General features: G+C 36.6%; 1 protein-coding gene and 1 long non-coding RNA gene across 4 annotated transcripts in view; one reads left to right on the plus strand and one right to left on the minus strand.

The window, feature by feature from the left end:
• The window catches only part of LOC142981170 (uncharacterized), a 180676-nt gene extending 179044 nt beyond the window's left edge, over nucleotides 1–1632 (plus strand). For both annotated transcript variants that reach the window (XR_012959924.1, XR_012959923.1), the window contains 2 exons: nucleotides 694–885; nucleotides 1239–1632. This is a non-coding gene — a long non-coding RNA (uncharacterized LOC142981170). The remainder of the gene's footprint in view (nucleotides 1–693; nucleotides 886–1238) is intronic.
• The window catches only part of side-VII (sidestep VII transmembrane protein), a 306643-nt gene that overhangs the window by 4230 nt on the left and 280851 nt on the right, over nucleotides 1–21562 (minus strand). For both annotated transcript variants that reach the window (XM_076126877.1, XM_076126876.1), the window contains exons 8-16: nucleotides 17640–17787; nucleotides 15336–15466; nucleotides 14180–14339; nucleotides 12719–12822; nucleotides 4518–4707; nucleotides 2447–2580; nucleotides 1256–1436; nucleotides 619–866; nucleotides 70–228 (exon numbers count right to left, since the gene is read on the minus strand). In XM_076126877.1, the coding sequence (XP_075982992.1) occupies nucleotides 70–228; nucleotides 619–866; nucleotides 1256–1436; nucleotides 2447–2580; nucleotides 4518–4707; nucleotides 12719–12822; nucleotides 14180–14339; nucleotides 15336–15466; nucleotides 17640–17787 (1455 nt within the window). The remainder of the gene's footprint in view (nucleotides 1–69; nucleotides 229–618; nucleotides 867–1255; nucleotides 1437–2446; nucleotides 2581–4517; nucleotides 4708–12718; nucleotides 12823–14179; nucleotides 14340–15335; nucleotides 15467–17639; nucleotides 17788–21562) is intronic.

A 21562-nucleotide genomic window follows, 5' to 3' on the forward strand; every position in this document is an offset into this window, starting at 1 on the left:
AAGACGAGGATATTCTAGCGCAGACAGGTGCTAAAGAAACCTAGAATTATAATCTCAAAGGAAACTTACAGTAGGTTCATGCATATTGCCATGATTGGGTGGTGGCGCGGTTCTTAGCGGGCAGTAAGCTGGTAATCCTCCCCGTACTCCAGCTACACTTCCTCGTGGTCCCCTACTGCCCAGGGGAGGGGATATCGTTGACACTTGTTGCTGGCGGTAGTAGTCCATCTAGAAAGAAGATTTAGTTTAATTTGGGCACACGTGAAAAGAACTTTATTTAATATAGCGGTCCCATGCTGAACCTTCCCACAGAAGTTGTGTGGGTGAAATACATAATATAAGGTTCTTCAAATTATTTGGAAAAGGAATTGAGTAAAGCATAATGCAGTATGTAATTATTATGCTAGGTTGGGGCTCGCGCTGTCTGAACTTACAAACTACACTCTATATTTGTGACTTTAAAAATAATACTGACTCACATAAAAATACTTTCCGATACGCCTGCAATACGCTCATCAAGTTCAACAAGGCTTTATTTGTGTGTAACATATCAAATTTCTCTAAATGAGAACATAATATAATATATCTCCTATAGGAAGAGCAATTATTGAATCTTACCTGCATCTGATCAGTATCCGACGGTATAATATCAGGGTTCCTATCATCACTTTCACTATCTTCCTTCTCCCTCAGTTTGTCCGGTGACGCTGGCTGCGACGACGGCGGTGGGGCCGACCTCGGCTTGCGCTTGGCACAGCGCTGCCTCATGGCTATCATGAAGAGGATCAGCACTACCATGATTATGATCCCGCCGCCGACTGCTACTGACATCGCTCCTGACATTTGGAAGGCTGTTCGAGGGAGATCTGTTAAAGAAAAGTAAAGGTGAAGGTTTTTGTAAAAGTTAAAATAATTCAGATTTTTTAAAAAAATGTTTAAAATGCATGTTTATTTTTTTACGTCTTTTTATCCTTTTTACACACTAACGTTCAAAGAGGAAGTATACTAAGGATGTATTTAAACTTCATATTGTGTTTATAAAAAAGCTTTTTCTGCTCCTATTTTAACGGAGTGTACTCGAGTAAAATAGCCTAGTGTAATTTTTGATCACAGCTTCAAAGACAAATACTATTTTTGATGCTGTTACAAAGGTATCTCGTACATTCAGAATAATTAATTTAGGGACTATCACAGTCTCACAGTCAATATTTATTGTAGATCAAAATTTTTTTTTCCAGAATCAATATCTACTCACCTAAACTTTTATCATGAACATGGTGTTTCTCCGGAGGTCTGAGTGTGCTGGCGCGTATCGGGTATGGGTCTCCTCTGCCTTTGGCGTTGTAAGCCAATACGGCAGCGGCATAGACCCGACCGGGGGCTAAACCCACGGCGGTAAAGCGAGGTACCGCGCTGGACACGTTAGCTACTATCTCCTGTTTGGACAATTAATATTGGTGGTTAGACGTTGCTACCTCTATGGTAAAATGCCAGAACTTATTTATTTATTTTAAACTTTTTATAAAGAGCTTTATAAGAGTGGACTTAATGCCAGGTGCTTTTTCTGCCAGTCTACCTTGGGGTGATGCAGAGATTATTGTGAAAAAGAAAGTTTTGTAAGTAAACAAATGAATCAGAGCCTATTAGACTGATACCAAACTAAAACAAGTAATAAATGTTACAGATTGAATTCGTTTTATTTCTTTATTTTTTCTGTCCCATAGATAACTTAACCTTGAGTTTATCATACTGGTCAAATATGAGTTAGCCTTATGAACGTGCTCTATAATTTGTAAGACATAAAAAAAGCTCTAAGGTTAAAAAATCCCAGTAGTACTTTTAATTCAGGTTCAGGATCAGCAGACGACAAACGTAAGTAGATCTTCTTCAAAAGTCATTCATTTATTAATCTCTTTTATTAAAAAGTGACATATTTCTACCTACGCCACTAAGGTCAATCAAGAACAACGTTACGCTGTAAAATCCACTTAACTACATAACCTATTTGGCCAGTAAATAGCGTATAGCATAACGAACATAGTCATAAAATTAACAGCTATTATAGAGCATTAACGAGCTCGTACAACACGATACAAGCAATACCGACGATATTATTAGTGGACAACAAAGGGCAAAGATAGTTTATTATCAATGCGTGTACTACAATTACTTTACATACATGGGCACTGGGCATGTTAAAGCATATCTAATTTTATTTTTTTTAACCCATTACTGTCCCACTGCTGGGCAATGGTCTAACCCCGAACGAGGGAGGGGTTGGGTCTTGAGACCACCACGCTGGCCAAGTGCAGTTGTCATCCAGGTAGAAACAAAAGAACGTCACTTGCTAGGATAGCTACATAACTATTATATTTAATTAGTTAGTTAGTTTACATACGTGGGCAGATAAAATTATGTCTCATTTACATAGCAATGATTTTCTTACCTGAGTGACAATCTCCCGTACTTCTAAAAGGAATGACTGGGGCATGCCACCGTTGAATCCTTCCGAGCATCGAACCCCGAATGACGTGAGAGAGGCATTCACCACTGTGCAGTTGTGGACTTGATCTGGTCGACCTGTGGACAAAATATAAATTAGAATTTTGTACTTTACTTCAAGCAGATGAATGAGTACTTGAGACTGCAGGAGAGAAAGAGGTGGTTGCTGGAGGGTTCGTTTCCTAAACCGGGTTAAAGTGCCCCGGACTAAAGGGCTATAAATACTTGATTAGGCCCGATAAATATTATCTACATAAATGTTAAAACCAACATAAAAAGAATATTTAGAAAAATTTGCATATTTTATTACTGTTTTGTTTAAAATTTCGGGTTAACAAGCGCAAATAATACTTTATGTGACGATGGTATTGCCTAAAAATAAGTATTTTTAAGATTCCTTCACACATATGTTTTACATATCACATCAATATTGGATATCTTCCTGCATGCATAACTTGCCAAGTTCCACCAAGTCATTAGAACAACATCAAGTATATAAACATATACCTAAATTTATATAGTTATAGTTTATATAACGTATATCCATCACGAGTTGAATCTTCTGAGCAAACGTTGAGCCGCCCCGAGGCTAAGGCTTTGCTACGAAATACAAATACATAGAATACACTGACGTAATATGCAAACTATCATGTTATTGTATTTGGGTATTTTTGTAGTAAAATGTTGAAAGGGATTTAAATTGAAATGATTGAGGAGCAAAAGGTAAGTTGGCTCAGTATGTTTTATTGAAGGTATTAAATACAATTTCTTGCATCAAAAAAGGAAAGGCTTTTAGAAACTAAATCATTATTTAAAAAATGCATCGACATAAAATAGTTTAGTTTTATAAATAACTAGCTGACCCGCGCAACTTCGCTTGCGTCACCTAAGAGAATTGGTAAAAATGTTCCCCGTTTTTGTAACATTTCTCGTTGCTACTCCGCTCCTAAGACAGTAGCGTGATGTTATATAGCCTAAAGCCTTCCTCGATAAATGGGCTATCTAACACTGAAAGAATTTTTCAAATCGGACCAGTAGTTCCTGAGATTAGCGCGTTCAAACAAACAAACAAACAAACAAACTCTTCAGCTTTATAATATTAGTATAGATTATAAGAATTTAGAATAATTGGTAAAGAACTATCGTCTAAAAAAACATTTTCTCACATCACCATACAAAAAATTTTGCTACAAGAAACTTTTAGATTTTTGTTTCGAACCCCGAACCATATAAATAAACATTATTAATTATTTATTTACAGTAGTTATTGCTACTATCAATCTAAGATTCACTCACATCTCTAATTCACAAAACATCATGTTACATCTCATCAAAAACTGCAATGTATACTATCTTCCCGAAACTGAAGCGTAATATTAAGTTACGGGTCTAAGTTGCAAGTTAATACAACACGTGTGTACAAGGAAAGTCTTGTACAAGTTAGTAACTTGTATTCACACTAATTGATGGCCGAACTTTGATTATTGCGATCAAAGTTCCGATGATGTTCAATAGACGATGTTTGTATCTAATTAGGTTGTATGTTACCTGGTTGTGAGTGAGTTATAGCGATACTGGATTGCGATGCTGTTTGAGGTTTGATTTCAGAGATATTTTTATGACTATCTTATTCTTTTTTGTTTCAAAAGTTTTTAAGTATGACTTGCATTGAATGTTAATGTATCTTCACAAGAAAATAGCCACACAAAAGGAATAAAAAAACTTAACGACTATAGGTTGTTTTGATCATTCACGACGAAAACCTTAAAAGGAAGGAACTTTGCCTTCCTAGCCTTGGAAGGACCGAGCCTACAATCATACAAAAAAGAAACCACAAATCTGCCGTTTCCATCTTGAGAACGTGGTGGTAATTGAAAGCTCCCCTGCATATAGCTATCCCACTCTTGGGCTAACCCTTAAAGCGTTCTGCTTCTTCAAATTATAGTGTTCACCATACAAACCAGGAATTCATAAACAAAATATCAAAAGACGACTACACTCACTACTATACTCACCAGCAGCAATAATATGGTACACGCAAGGTACTCGTTGCTTCCCAATCCTGTTATGAGCCCAGCACAGTAGAGTCCCGTAGTCCATCTCCGTATGAGGAGTGTACGTGACGGTGGAACTGGTACCAGCGCGAGAGACGTACGTGTCGCTGACTTCATTGCTGTTTGCTGTGTTGTTGAAGGTCCAGCGAAACTATGGAGAGAGATGATGATGAATATATTGAAGAATACATACATAAAATCTCGCTTTATTCATATGGAGGTAGGCAGAAACAAGAGAATGCCACTTGAAGTTATTACAAGTAAAATTCTTGCTTAAAATCTCGGTTTAAGACAACCTAAAATTAACATCACACTTACTCCAAGTGTGATGATAATTTTAGGTTGTAATTCTACTAGGTCGGGGAAATAGTCTTTTCGAATTATAGTATGTATGAATTTGTAATAAAATCTCTTTGGTTTCAAGAATCACAAATGAGTACACGGTTGATTAAGGTTTCTTTCAGTGAGCTCGTGAGGTACCCAAATATCGAGCTTTTTTGTGTAGAGAAAATATTTAATTACAAGTTCATGCATACTATAATGTGAAAAAACGTTATCCCAGAGCTAATATTAATTAAAGTCCATTTTCTATAAGTAAGTTGGAGACACTCCGATGACACGAAGACATATTTCAAAATTCAGAATCTGTAATTGCCAGTTTTGCAACGTATTGCATTGCTGCGGCGCCTGCACAAATATATAGTGACACTTTAATCCTCAATTTGCCATGAGCTTGTTAGTACACAGGGTTTAACTATATTATATTCCCACTCACACGTAATCGCAAATCAGCTATAGCTATCGAGCTATTCATAAAAAATAAACAACAAGATGCAGCCAAACAATCCAGGCTATAAATCATAACAAAAAGAAACTAAAAAGAAAAAGATTATGAAGCATTTACTCGATATATTCTAGAAATTCTAGAACACTCTGGACAGTTGCCAGCAAGACAAGATAACGAGAGTGAATTTAAGCCGACTATAATATAGGCCAGAGTAAAATACGATGAAATTTATAATTTAAGTAGGACTTTGTATTGCAGTTGCGTAAGTCGCATTGTTTGTTGTATTTCTAAAGTTCTGTATGCGAAGTTTTGCTCTGTTTATTGGTTGAATAGCAGATTTAAAACTACTTTTGTTGCCTTATGTTTGCTATTCATGTGCCAAATATTATACAGTATAAACACATAATTTAGACCGCATCAGAGACAGCGTTATACGATCTGTATCTTGCTGTCCTTTTCTACAAGTGGAATTTAAATAGTTTTAGTATGTCGAAGAACAGCTTAAAGCAGCCCTAGATGGTCAATAATATGGCGTGAGAAAGTTGTTGTTGCACAAATGCACTTCAAAGCTAAACTGTCTAATCACATTTAGATTGCGCAAAAGTATTTGACAGTTTAAGAACTATCTAAGGAAAAATCAAGGCTAAACTTTACACCTAAACTAAATCGAAAACCTCATAATATCCGTTCAGAACTTGCAAACTCATTCCCAGGCATTAGAAACCTTTGAAATTCCGATGAAACTTATAGCAGCCAGTAACACGATCCCTAGAGATATCGCCTAACAAAATGTTTATCCGTTTTCCAAAACTAATTCCATTGTAATAATGAGTTCGTATTTATAATTCAAGATTTCTTAACATCAGTGGATTGGCTGCCATTTTGTTTTTGATCAACTTCTTACTCAACAACTTTGTTGTATTTATTCTGTTACATATTTAGTTGCTTCCGTGTTCTGACTTTCTGAGTTTTTGATAATGGTGAGTGTTTTTCGTGTTTCCGATGTTTTGAGTTATTGTTAGCTTTGAATATTATTTTGGTACAGAGCTATTCTTACTCAAAAGCTGAAAGAAAAATTCGGATGATTATTTCCATTATGAAGAATACAGTCTTTATAATATTGAACAGTGGCAAGGTAGATCTTAATTGCCATTAACGCGAAAGAAACATTGGAATATTGGATATGGATATCGTTTTATTTCAAGAATGATTAAAATGTATGCAACTACACTGAATAATTAATGAATTTTCTAAACAAAGATAAGTATTTGTGTATTTTACAACATAACGGCAACATACTGTAATTTGTATACAAAATTCACGCCCTTTTGCTTTAGAAGTAATAAGAGTTCAAAGATTCAATTCTTGTACACACATTACATTTTATCATACTTAAATTCAATAGTGGTTATTATCATCAGCCTAGCTTCCAACTAAATTAAAGGTGGCTTCTAGTCTCACCAGATGCAGTTGAATACCAGTATTCTACATGGAGCGACGGCTAATCAGACCTCCACAACCCATTTACCTGTGTTATAACACATTAAATTCATTCACAGCTATACCTATATTACCGATAGATAAAATAAATCGTCCCCGTAGAGCGAAAAATCACTAACTAACACCTAAGTGATTTTGAGATACGAGGTGTTTTATGTCTTAAATGACAAAAAAAAATATAACTTTTTTCGAAGATTAGTTATCGATGTACGAAAGGTTTATTTTTGAAGATATATTAATTAAGTATATGTTATATGTATTAAACCACGAAAATAGTATATAAATTATTAACTGTGAAGGATAATTTGTTTTACCCCAAGTTTTACCTATTTATCTGTCACTTAGTTACTTTTCACATGTAGTTAGTTAGTTTTCGCATCAGCATTTAAATATTACACTAGTAACTAAAATCAGTTAGTTATTTTAGGAGTAAAACATATTTTACATAACTATGTCTAAATAAAATACCCAACTAAATAGACTTTGCTTATTTATTAATTTATTGCCTAATTTAAAACTAGTGTCCTATCAGTTGAAAAGTTTAAAAGTAAAACAACATTCTTAGGCAACATTTATTGAAAAAAAAACTGTCTTTAAGTATACAAAACCTAATTAAAACATAATGAACAAGAACACGTTACAAAATCATCAATAGAACAGCATTAATGATGTAGCCACATCATTTTCCTCTTCTTCCTCGAGCTAAGTGACGTCAGGCTCACATAGCCTATCCACCACATCGTTACTAACAGGTAAAGATTCATACCAAGGATAAAGTTCGCTTGGTATGACACCTTTGACACAAAGATTTAACAAATCTTTCCTTGACAGGGGTGTATTTACCCTAGGGCTAGAAGGTCTATAGCCCGGGCCGGTTTCCTCTCTTGGGTCTGCATCTTGTCGTGGTGAGGGGGCTTAGTAGAATTGAAAGGTTGGGGAAACAGTGAAATTACTGTGCGTGTCCCTCTGTTTGCAGAGGACACAGGTGCGGGACAGGTGAGCCGTCAGTGGGAGGACGGGCTCAGTAGGCACTCACACTGCCCCGAGCTGACGAAGAGCCAGGCCGCTGCCGCCCTCGTCAACCGTCGGTTATCGTAAATCCGTCCATCCTTGACCGAGGGCCTTGCCTTAACCGGCTGGGTCGCGAGGAGACCACCTCTGTGAAAATCCCGAGTAACTCCAGCAGTGGCGCCCCCTTTAGGGGTCTTGCGTGGTCAGAGTTCATTCGCGCCAGAAAAACCAGACGCAAGCGGCCATTGGGGCACCTCCCGCCCTCCAGTAGTATAAGGGTCACCGGATTATGGGGCCTCTACCTCGGTGGAACGATACTTGCCACCACACTCGCGGGAACTGTTTGGATAATATAAATTTGAAAACGAACCCAAATGATGTAATCGGGAGAGGCGAGAAGCTCAAACCCGAGGAGATCGGGGGCAAGAAGCCCAGCCGTATTGACTGCATAGCATAGTTGCGGAGGGTCGGAGCACGCCCAGTTTGCGCGACCCTCGTCGGTGAGGACGAGGTCGAAGGTCGCTCGGGAATCTGGTGTCGAATCCAACACTGGCTCCGACATGAGCGTAGTTTCGAATGCAACTCATCTATCCGAGAGTGGCCGCCTTTGGCGGAAGAGACGACTGCGCCCCGAGTCCGAGGAGTCGGAAGGGTCGGGGAAGAAAAAGAAAGCGCCGGGGAAGCAAGTGTCAGACAATGACCCTTAGGACAAATTCACCATCCAGCTGGCGGACACCATCCTCACTCACCACCAGGCAGTGGTGGAGGTGGCCGACAAATTCGATCACCTCAAGGGTGACCTTTATAAAGTCCCTCAAAGACGCTGCCAGGAACATCAAACTGGCAGTGTCGGAGTCGAGCTGGCAGTATGCCACGAAGGAGAATTTGGCGCGTCAGGCCCAGAATTATCGCTTGCAAGAGGAGGTCGATCACATGTCACAGGCAACGGCATCAACCCCCGCGCCAGAAAAACCAGGGGCAGCGTCCTCAGCTGTACCTGCTAACGCATTCGCCACGCCACCGCCACCGCACCGCAGCTCACATGTCTCCGGACCAAGGAGAAGCAGGGTAAACAGCCGCGTCTTACAGTGCAGTGGCTTCCAAACCGCCGTTCACTAAACCGACGGCTGCCAAAGAGTAGCAGTTCGTCGGGAAAAATAGCAAGGCGCCCAAGGCTACGGAAGCCGACAAAAAGGGCAAGAAAATCAAAATCAAATCATTTATTCATTTAGGTCAAATATTGACACTTATGATAGTCGTTACTATTACTGAATCTACCACTAGCTCGGAAAGGGGGTGGAGCCTTATGAGAAGAGCTAGCAAGAAACTCACGGACACTCTTTTCAATCGCCAAAAGTTTTACAATGTGGTTGATACAAAAATTGATAATGCGAGGAGCTGCCAACAATCAGCGATATAGACTAAACGTCAATTAAGGAAAATGAATATAGTTAGGTTATTTATTAGTCTCTGATCATACCGTATGTTGGGAGCACCTACTAGCATGTGATAATAAGAATATGGGCAGCAAGTGAGCACATTGGTTGTGAACAATATAAAAGAAAAAAAGTGACAGTTTTATGATGTTACATCACCTATTTGCATCATTAATTGCCCATATTTTACAATATTTAGACCTACTGCTACTGAGTTTATACAATTTATGGCAAAGTTCCCTAATTTCAAAGAATCCTAATCAAGCGAGCGACTAATCCCAAGAGCTATTGTCGTTTAGATACTTATCAATTCTGTAATAAAAGATGAAGGAAGAAGAAGGCGCCCAATCTTTGGGCTCCAGCTGCAGCTGAAGGCGGCAAAAAGCGGTGCGACATATAGAGACGTTATTAGGGACGCAAAGGACAAAATAAACCAAGCCGACAATGAAATAGTCCGCTTCGGGGTTGCGGCTACGGGAGCTCGAATATTGAGCTCCCAGGGGTCAGGGACCGGAAAAGCGGATCCCCTGGCCTCTAAATTGAGGGAAGTTATCGGGGAGGACACCTGGTATCCAGGCCCACAAAGACCGCGGAACTGAGCATTACAGATCTGGACGACTCAGCCTGCCCAGAGGAGGTGAAGGTCGATTAAAGCCCATTTAATAAATAAAATTGATCAGGACAATGTAAAAAACTAATTTGTTAAAAATGAAAATAAAGTTTAGTTTTTTCATTCCTTGATGGGGCGGAAAGCAAGCGGAGCCCGGGCGCGCCATCTTAAAATACGCCTCTGCGAATGACTGCAATAATGCGCGGGCGCGGCGAGGGTCCTAAGGTCAAAGGGCGTAATCTCACTAAGTAGCATCGTATCACGGGACATAGGGGAGACGCCCATAGCCAGTTGCGCTCACCGGTCGGTAAACGATCTGTGGGTTAAGCAACCCTTGGCGCGGCCATTCCATAGATGGGTGACCGCATAGTGGTATTTGAGCTGGGCGTCTCCGTGCTTCGGAGGGCACGTAAAAAGTCGGTCCCGGTTGTTGTCAGTTGAGATAACAGTCGTTAAGCCACGTCAAAGGCCTTCGGGCGGCTTGAACAACTTTGACACTAGGTTGACCACTAACCATACGATAAGAAGAAGAAGACGGGACATAGTTACCAACCTTTCATCTAGTAGTGTTTTTGCTGAGTGAAAAGTAACCAAAACATTTTAATTATAATACTCTAATGTGTTATGTCATCTACAGTCAGGGAAAATATTAACCAGAACACTATAGTTAGTTGTCGTTTTTTCTTTTAAACGTCTGGTCTTAAATAATATAGGTCGAAAAATAATTAATGGTAGTTAGTTACTTTTCGCACAAAATATCACATACAATAAAATTACTAAGTCACTTTGATGAGTTTTCGCATTACAATTTTTTAAGACATGCCTATAGGGAGTAATGCGGAAAAAGTAGATAAGGAACTTTAATGCGTAAGTATCTTTTTCAACAAAGAAGAGAAAAAGTAATCAGGTGACTTAGTTACTTATAACTCAACTGTCACAAATCAAATAATGTACTTAATTAAGTCTCGCGATTTACATTTTTCTAAATAATTACGTTATGAATACGAGAGTAAGACAGAAATATGGAGAAAAAATTACTGATTTTATTGGTATTTATAAGTCGATTTTGAACATTTTGTTACTTAATGACTTTTCGTTCTACGGGGACGAAATGATGTACAACGAAACACGTGTTTCTGACACTACTTGAAATAAGTTAAAATATCAATATTCTCGAAATCACTGAAGTGCTTATGTTTAGAGCACTTGGCAGCAACTTAGTTTGGTTTTCAAGAGCTACTAACTTGCGGCGTAGTGGAATACTTCGGAACAGTTGGTACTGTTCTGGTTCTGGTTTTTTAAGACAACTCCCGCACTAAGAATCGCTCTTGTGTCGCGGGGACTTTTACAAACATACAAGCAACGGACACAAAGCACAACCAGACCCGAAACAATTATTTGTGGATCGCACAAATAATTGTCCCGTGTGGGAATCGAACCCACGACCTCCTGACGCAATGGTTGCGGCGTGGTGACCTAAACCACTGCGCCACGGAGGCAGTCTTGTGTTGTCAGGGAGATATCTTTAGTAGACTGATAAATTGTTTGTATTTCATTTGAGTTTGGATAGAGATGTATAATATAGTTTAAGAAGAAGATTACGAAACAAATAATTTATATTAAAATCTTCAAACTTGAATATTTTACCACATTATGAAGAATTCATAACCATAGTAAAAGCTTAAATTATCGTAAATAAGTAGATGAAGAACGAAACTCGGATCGGAACGGAACTCGGACTCATAAGAAATATCGCGATGATCAAATATATGCTCTGTAGCTTTACTGAGAAAGGATAAGAATTGTAAAAAAGTTTTAATAAACATGTCTAGTTTGAAAATGTTATTTTACTAGTTACTCCCACCCCAATTGCTATCGAGCGCATAGAAGATAATTACAATATCGATGCAGTTGTCAAAAGTTTTATTTAAATGCTGTGTATTTAAACACATAACACACCTCTAACGTTTTTTTAAAATCCATTATTGTCCCACTGCTGGGATTAGGCCTTTATATACAATATTTTAGGATATTGAGGCCACTAACGTATATAAACAGAAACTATATCTTCTTCCACATACATAAACTCAAGCAACACACAAACGAAAAATACCAAAAATAAACTCGTCATAATGAATTCAGTAATATCTCCGAGAGGCTTGGATATGAGGAAAACAGCCTTGCTATTATAATTCCCTTCTGATTGGCAAATTTACCTTTCGTTCTGATATTTATCTATTGAATGTCCTTCGGTATTCAATGACCTTCGTCGGAACTCCTTTTGAGGGCTCTAGCTTCGGTTTCCTTTCCGATGTGAAAGGAAACTTGTGTCGTTTGATGTTTGATTATTTGTTGTGGTCAGTTTTTGGTTAGTGGTTTTGTGCAGTTTCTGGACTGTTCTGGATTAAAAAGATGTATGACATACTAATGAGTTTTTTTTTCAATTGTTCTGGTTTATATTTCCCAGATCAGTCAAAGGAAACATTTACAAAAAACAAGACGTTTCGTGTACATTTATTAAGTCTGCAATCTAAGTTTGTTTCCGTACATGAAATTAATTTTGCGAAAAAATTATCTTTACCCGAATAAAGACAATTTTTTCGCAAATGTAGCACTGCCCAGCCCGCCGAAACTGAGTTCAGCAGGTCGGTTCAGTACAATCGATGAAGTTATTTATAAAATATTATATAATGTTGTACGATTACAAACGATTGTTCCATATGAGCGTTATTTAAATACAACCACTATCGTTTGTTGGTAACACAGCAATATTATGTATTATGTTGATACAAAACTGTAAATAATAATTAATACTCACAGTGACTTCAGGTGGATTAGCGTCGACATGACAGGTGATATGTGCCCGCTCCTGTTTGGCCACGCCGTGCACTCGCTGCTGAGAGCTTCGACATGTAGGAGCATCTGTAGGCAAAAATATATGGATCAGAATATGTACGTAGGCGAGCCGTTTACCGGCAACGGTACAACGGTTTATACGGCTGGTTTGGGGCTCGAATCGTAAGACATTGTATCAATGGCATGCTTCGGGGGTTATTTGAATTTTTGTGTTTGGTTCAAAAAGCCATGCCTGGTGTTTGGATATATCTTACGAAATTGTGTGCAAAGCATTTTATATAATTACAGTCGAGTGGATGAAGAAACTTAGTGGAAAACGAGTCTGAGTGTTAATGTATGGAAACCCAATAAAATCCAACGGCGAAAGAATCGAGTTTAAATAAAATCTATTTCTTACAATTTTAACCAGTAGGGATCATAAATGATCACTCATGACCCATTCTAACTTACAAACTTCTAAATTGAACATACTGCATACACTACTCGTTAAACCCACGCACGTAATTAGACTAACAACCAACAAAGAGCAATGGAAGGCTTCTCCAAACTTTGAACAGTTCATCATTACAAATATATTGTGCAAGATGGCAGGACGAAGTTATGAGAGGCTTACAATAGATACTGCACACGTTTCAAGACGGCTTACAAACTGAATAGTTGTACTGAAATTGTATATGATACAATAGATAGTATTAGGAGTTGGCTTGATATTTATTTTGATGGTCTTAGAATTGATTCGTTCAACATACGTATTTTATTTAAAAAAATCATATTTTATGATAAGTCTAGATAATTGGCGTTTTATGTTAAGTATTAATAAATTTAACCCATTAATGTCCCACTGCTGGGCAAGGGTCTCCTACCGTAATGAGGGAGGGTTTAGGCCTTGAGTCCACCACGCTGGCTAAGTGCGGGTTGGGGACTTTGCATGCCCTCAATAAATGTATGAAACAAATTTTAGGCATGCAAGGTTTCCTCACGATGTTTTCCTTCACCGTTGGAGCATGTGATAATTATTTCTAATACACACATAACTTCGAAAAGTCATTGGTGTGTTGCCTCGGGTTCGAACCTGCGACCACTTGCGTGGGAGGTGTCAACTTATACCACTCGGCTATTACTGCTCCTATTTATGTTAAGTATTACAAGAAAAAATTATACAAACGAATCACAATGGGTTGTGTAAGATTATGTTCATATCCATAGTTCCATGCTCTGTGAATTATCTACCTTTTGCTACGATTGTTGGTTAATAAAACAAATTTTATACAAAAAATATTAATCTATTTTGTCTCTCCATCGTTGTTTAAAGCTAAAACTAAGCACTAAGGTCGACACTTAATTAAAACGTTAATTATTTTTTGCATTAATTGTGATTACTTAACCACGTATCAAAGCTTGAAGTGTTTAAGTAAATACTCACATAGAACGTTCAAGGAGAACGGCTTGCTCTCTCCATCTCCCTCTGCGTTGAAGCCGACGCAGGTGTAGTTGCCGGCTGTTCTTCTGCCCACACCTTGTAGTACTAACGACTGGTTGCTGATGATGACTCCTTGGCCCACGTTGTGGAGAAGAGTCTTGCCCTAGTGGAGAATAAAGAAATAAATGTCGTGTTATGGAAATAAAAACGACGAAACATTTCGTCATTATAAAATATCTATCTGAATATCGTAGTTTATTTTAAAATATTTTTTTTAAAGTAAGTTAAATGAAAAAATGCTTCCTGAAAATAATTGCTTATAAACTCACATATGCATAAAAATATAACTACATAAACAGTTCAATTTAAATGTAAACTTATGATTGACATCACTAATACCACCCTTCTGCAATATCATGTCGCTTACAAATCAAACCTTTGATACAAATTCGAAACAAGCACGAAAGTCATCGTAATCTCCCCTTTTCTATACTTACAGTCTTAAGTCAAACCCCGATCCCCAAACTACCATATCGACAAGTATTTGTCCACCATAAATTACACAAAAGGCCTATTACACTAAACATTTATTTATATAACATTTTATCTTAAGGAAAACCTCGTGAACAAGGCATAACAGGATAAGTCCATCGTAGAGATGGAGACTAAAGGCCCTTTAGGGGTCTAATATATATACACATGTATAACGAAAGTTTAGGGGTTAAGGCTGTTGCTACCCTTCAGTGTCCCGAGGGCGTGAAACTTAGTACAGTGTCTTCTATTCATAAGATACATGATTTGACTTTGAGGGAGGGTTAAGAAGGGGTTAATAAAGAATTGTGTTGTAAATAATATTTTGGGGCTGTGTTTTGTTATGAAACGGAGAAAATATTAAATTTGTTTTAAATAAAACTCTGTTGTTTTCGTTCTAGGTTTGTGTGTTGCCAGTAACAGCATGGGTAGCAATAATTTCGTTTCATAAAGGGGTACAATATAAAATATGGTTTTATTAATACATAAAATCGATATTTTACTTTAGCTAGAAACCGACATATCTCCTAGTTATATGTTATTTATTCTTTCCAAGAACCATTGACATACATATTTTACTAAAGAAATTTCTATTACTATACTCACTAATATATCAATAAATACTTACATTATGTCTCCACTCGACTTTATAAACGTAAGGATGAGCTCTGATGATGCAGTCGAAGTACACGTCAGTGCCTTCCCTGATGTTGGAAGGGTCCAGGTTTGTTCCCAGCCGGACTACTGTTTCGGGAACATCTGGCCAAAGAAAACCACTTATTACTTAAAATAGTAGAAGAAGGAATTCGTATATAGTATCCAAGTGTTTACTATATAACAGAATATTTATGAACAGAATTGGACTCCAATGTCAAATGTCAAAAAAGGGTTATTATAATTGATATTACCCACAAACAAAAATTTTCAATGAGATAGTGAACGATTAATAACAGATTTTGATAATATAGTTCTGAAACCTAAACAAGTAATATTTACTAATCTAAAACAATACTATTCTAATACCAATAAACAAAATTGATCCCCAACGTCTAATACAAGCAAATGAAATAAAAACCCACGTCTACATTACACAGGCTAAACTCCAAAAAATATTGGAAAAGCAATCACCCGTACATAAAGTTGGGAAAGTAATAAAGCAAGTTTTTTCAATCGACTATAAAACAAACGGCACTATTGCCAAGTACTTCGGTGCAAACAGATTGAAAAGCGAGAGTCCAATTTTACGAAAGAAATTATTAGTTTTTTTTTTTGCAGTTTCTCGTGAGTGTTCGTTAATACCTTGATATTGGATTTGACGGTTCTGTTGTGAAAAATGACGTAGATTTAAAAGCGTATGTTAAAAATACTGACTGAGATATTGACGAAACAGAACATACCAATGATAAAAATTACAAAGATTCTATTGTTAATGTATATGATAAGCAGATTATAGCAGAAGAAATTGAATATAAGTACCTAAACCAATAAATATAAGACAACATTCAAACATTCGATAAGACAATCTGTACTTATATTATGAGTAGAAACGAATGTATTCAGAAGCAATAACGCAAAAAGGAAAAGTATATAAATTAGACCTCAGATACAAAATAAATAAAACACCAGCTAAATGGTAAAGTTTTTCTGCCGTTTTATCGTAGAAATCGACACGGCAGCTTATAATAAGTCGACTGTTATTCCAGTCTTCAATATTAACAAGTTTTTGGTACTCCTACAAAATTTCATTCCTGCCCATAAAATCTAGAATTCAAGGAAAACAAAGTTAAGTAAAACTTTCAAGGTTTGCTCGTAATAAAATTCGGAAGGAATTTTGGATAAGCTTAATTTTTCTTTAGCCTTTTTACCGTCCCATGGGGGAATTACGAGATTAAGATTCTGAAAGTTTTCAGTATCCGCTGATCTAGGAATAAAAATAAAAGTTCTCACTGTATTTTCATTATTAGCACTTGGTCTCAGTCCATTTTTTATATTTCGTCTTAAAAATTCGTCAGTCAAGAGAAAATATTTACCCTAAGATGCTAAATTAGGTTATGTAGACCTAATCTTTGGCATATACGCCTTAAAATATTCCAGGAATTATTAGGTGTCGATGTTCTTCTAAAACCAACATCGTAGACTTCCACATCTAAGCTCTTACTGACAAAATTGATTTAACAATTATTTGGTTCACAATTTATTTTACCAACCGTTGACCCAGTGGAGAATTTCAGACCAATTTCGAGTTTTGAAACAAGAGTAGGCGGTGTTTATTCTTCGGGTCAATGAACAATTCTTCTTAGAACATTATAGAATTTGTAAAATTACTTTCGCCACTTGGAATTTTGGACCATGTTTAGTGGAGTCAGTCAAGCAGATACCTTGATAAATTTCATTTTGATGATAAAACTCCATATTTTCGCCTTTGCCCTAATTTATGGAGTAATTGTGAAGCCCAATAAGCTTAAAGTAAAATACGGATACGAATTGAATCCCAATCCTAATTAATTTTCTATCAAAGAGACGATAAAATCAAATCAAATCACACTACAAGACCGACTAATATCACCCGGAAGAATAAGCTTAATAAATATCAGAAATAAGATAAAATAATAAATAATATGTAATCGTGCAGCCTTGCCACAAGGTCAAGCAAGCCAAGGCTCTCTTAATACACGATCTTAAAAATGTTTTTTTAATATCCAACAACTAATAAATATATTCTAAAGAAAAACCAGATCAGGATATAACATAATTTCATTGCAGATGGCATTTTCCTGCATATATCACCTCCGCAACTCCAGGTTCCCTAACCAGACAGCCGCGACTGCCGTATACTTGCGCAGTTCACTCATCCCGCCATAGAAACATCGCAGTGACCACTCGTTCACCACGTGATTGAGGGTTTTTTTAGTATAAATAAAAGTTAACTTACATTGTATGTCCAGTGTCCAGTCATCTTCGAGCGCTGGTACAGACGGCATCTGAGGGTTGGATGCTCTGCACGCGAGCTTGGCTCCAGCATCCGACTTGGTCAGTTGCAGAGACACTGTCGATGTCGTCGTGTTCCCGTCTGTTGATAACTGTTGACAGAAAAATGAAAGATTTAGATCCGGTATCACTACTTCTGTGTATGCCTTATCTTTTAGATAAATAAAAGAATGGACCGAGGTTTTCACTTATTTTTAATATACAATTTATACAGGAACTTGTGAAACTGGTTTTTGGGCCCGTTTTCAGAGATCCAATTTGACAATGTTTCAACGATAAATAATTAAGGTATTACAGGTACCAACAAAAGTCTATCTTTTCTATAAGTATGGTCTTAAACTAATGGAAATCAAAATAAGCCGTAGGTTAATTCAAATCAAACACTTTTAATTTTCTCATAAGCGTTATTTATGAATATCGAGAAAACTAAATGTATTCTATATTCACAATTTAGTTGTACAATCAAGACACATAATAATCGTTAATTCATCATTTTACGAAATAGGTACTTACAATAAATTTTCATGACGTAACCGTAGTCGTTTCTCACGTATACTTTGAAACTTACAAATAATAACAGCACACTACAGAAATTGTTCTCGCAACGTGAAAATAAAAACACAACGTATTTTAAAGCGCTAGTTAGTTTTAAAAATAACCGTAATTATCGTTTCACTGTGTAGTTTCCGGCTTAGAATAAAACCATTCCATTAAGTATTTCGTTTTAATGTTCGCTACAACTACTAGTATTTTTTTACATTAACTAAAAAGTACCCACATTTTTCTTTTAAACTTTCTACTAGGGTTGTAACGAAACTTCGATCCACGACAGCATAAATGCGGAGATACCTCAAAAAATTACGTTTCAAAGTCTTCGAAATTTAATGTGTGAGGATGTAGAAAATTATTTAAATGATCTATGTAAGTCTCCTAAAATGATTGTGCCTCTGTTAAAACTAACGATTGAATTAAAATAAACTTTGGTTACGTTTTTGTATCCACAAAACTTAACACACGGTGCTAGAATTTTAATTGCAAATTTGGTCGAAGTTTAGTTTAATCCAATAAATATATCTGAAGGCTAAGCGTATGCTTTTAATACATCAAATTTTAAAAACTCCATTTCACATCCGAAACACCTCCGTTACAACCCTACTTTCCATTAGAGCTAATCTTTGAATCTACAATTCAGTTCGTGTTTTCACTGAAATTACTGGCCACTTAACATTCATGAAAAAAAAACTATTTGAATTTGAATTATCGAAAGCCTAGAAAAAAAAGAACAAATTCAAATGCACCAAAATAAGGGTTTGAATTTGGAAAACTGTTGGTGTTTTATTTTTATCGAAAGACCAGTCAACTTAGTGTCAAACTACTTTATACCATTAAAAAGCCTTTGACATAGCTTAACAATAGTAACTGTTATCCGTAGCACGATTCTGTTAAGTCGGTACTTTCGAGTATCGACAGTTTGACATTTAAAATGTACTGCCAAAATAGTTTTTACGACGCCCGCTAGAGGCGCTGAACCGATTGTCATACCACATTTTTCGACAGCGACAGGTTGTCGGTAGCCGATAGTGGTAGACAATCGCGATACTGCTTCAAACTTTTAACACATTCCGAAGCACATAAACACTCAGCTAAAATTGTAAAAACGGCCACCTATCTCCGAATAGTCTACACTAAAAGCAGCTTAACCCGCAGATCGTTTACTAACCAGAGAGCGCTGAACAACCGAAACAACCAATCACCGTCCTCGGTTCCGTATTCAGGATTGATTTTAATTAAGTGTTGTTAATATTAATTTCTAGTTGGCATGTTGGCTGTATGCTTTAATTAAATTACGTACGACAGTCAAACTCAGACGAATGGTGTGCGTGTGTGAGTTGATTGACGTCCCATATTGTGTTGTAATCAAGCCTCTAAGACTGATATTTCGGCTTTCAATGTAATCTAGTTAGATCGTCACTTTTGTGTGAGGAAGCGTGAATGCAGGCGGAATTTAATTTTACTCTAGAATACGTAATGTGTTTTGTGGTGTAATGAATCAAGAATGAAATGGTAATTTCGTTTCGTTGAATTTTGTATATTCTATTACTGATAGTGTTGTGATATTATTCTGTAAAACATAGATAGTAAACTTCTTTGGGTTTTTAGAAGATACTAACATTCTTTTTTGAGTAACGTACACAGAGAAGAACCTTACAACTTATCTAGCCTTATCAGTCTTCAATAGTTCTATAACAAATGGGAGCTTAAATCAACCATCAGAAAAGCATTTAGCAACTGACAAATAAAATCAGCTTTCTTTAACATTATCAATAAATAAACTAACCATCCGAAAACAAAAAGAAAAGTCTTTCTATCTAGATTTAAAAGAAAATAGCAATCGATTTACAAAGCAACATAATCAGGCCAATATGGTTGGCAGTTCGTTGTGCCCACCGAAAGGGCCCAAAGCCAAACGAATGTAAAAATATCGTCAAAGCGATTTTTTGTTACGCGTACTAGTTGGGTTCGTTAGAGATTGGGCAAGTTCTGTTAAAAAAAGTCCCTGAAAAAACCTTGCTGAGAATCGTTCGTATAAAAAGTTGAACTAGATTTATCCATTGAGAATATTCGATCAAATAAGTTTTGTTTTATGCGAACGATTATGAAAGGTTTTTAGTTTAGCACGTTGATAAGTTTGCTTTTGAGATTAGATTAGGTGAATGCGATTTGGAAATACGATGCATTACAAATATTAATAGTTATTTATAGTAATATATCTTAAATCTTCTGCTGGCTTCTTCTGCGCAATAAGGACGATAATACATTTTTTATATCTTAAAATGACTTGGAAATCTATTATTTTATTTACAACAACCCCTATCTAAATACCTTTAACAAAACTTAGTAATTAAACTTATTCACGCAACAAAAACGCTAAGCCCAGTTTAACACCGAAAGTTTATCCACAAACCCCAAAATAAACTCGTCCAAAGCTAGATCTACATTTTTGTAGAGCGGCTAATTACGTAGCCGGACGACCTACTGACAAATTTGCTTCAGTGGAAGTTGGCGTAACTTTCACTTTACGAACATTCACAACAGGAACACTGAAGGTCCCTTACGAGCGATTTGTGCACTTCGTAAGCATCCACTGTCCCATTCAATCTACATTTATTACTTTTACGTGCCCCTATTTCAAGTCGCTACACTGACGTATAAGATTGGCCACTTTGATTAAATTTCTATGCGAAATTAGCTTTCCCTCGAAAAGTTTTGGAATTGATGAGGTACCCTGTTATCTGTTCTTGAATTCGTTTGTTGTCAATCTCGATAACCGCGGCGACTTGATAGAATTTCTTTGATACTTCAAAGTGAATGGCTGAATTATGATAATAATCGAAATAATGTGGAATATTATTCGTGTTTTCCGACAAAATTAATTTTGTAAATTAAATGGTAAGATAGGTAAGCTTTGTGGAGGTTTATCGATTATCGCAATTTAGATGCTTATAATATGCTGTATTTATTTCAAACAACTTCCGCACTGAGACTGAATCTCGTATAATGGAGTTTTAAGCCAGCTGTCAGGCCAATATTGCCTCAGTGATGTTGGTTTATTTTTGCCTATAAATACGTGAAAAATATTTCATTTACCTAAACCATCACCTACGAAACTTTGCATACACGTTTCTTAATGTTTAATTACTTTGAAGAATTCATTCATAAGATTACACCACAAAATACCACAGTAACGCTTTTGTAGAACAGTCGTTACTATTTTCAATTTAGCAAAAGATCAAAGATGGCTCACAATTTATTTATCTTACACGTGTAATGTAAAACAAAACATTTTCCGAATTACAAGGTAAAAGG

Source organism: Anticarsia gemmatalis, chromosome 19 (assembly GCF_050436995.1).
Source record: "Anticarsia gemmatalis isolate Benzon Research Colony breed Stoneville strain chromosome 19, ilAntGemm2 primary, whole genome shotgun sequence".
NCBI classification, from domain to species: domain Eukaryota; kingdom Metazoa; phylum Arthropoda; class Insecta; order Lepidoptera; family Erebidae; genus Anticarsia; species Anticarsia gemmatalis.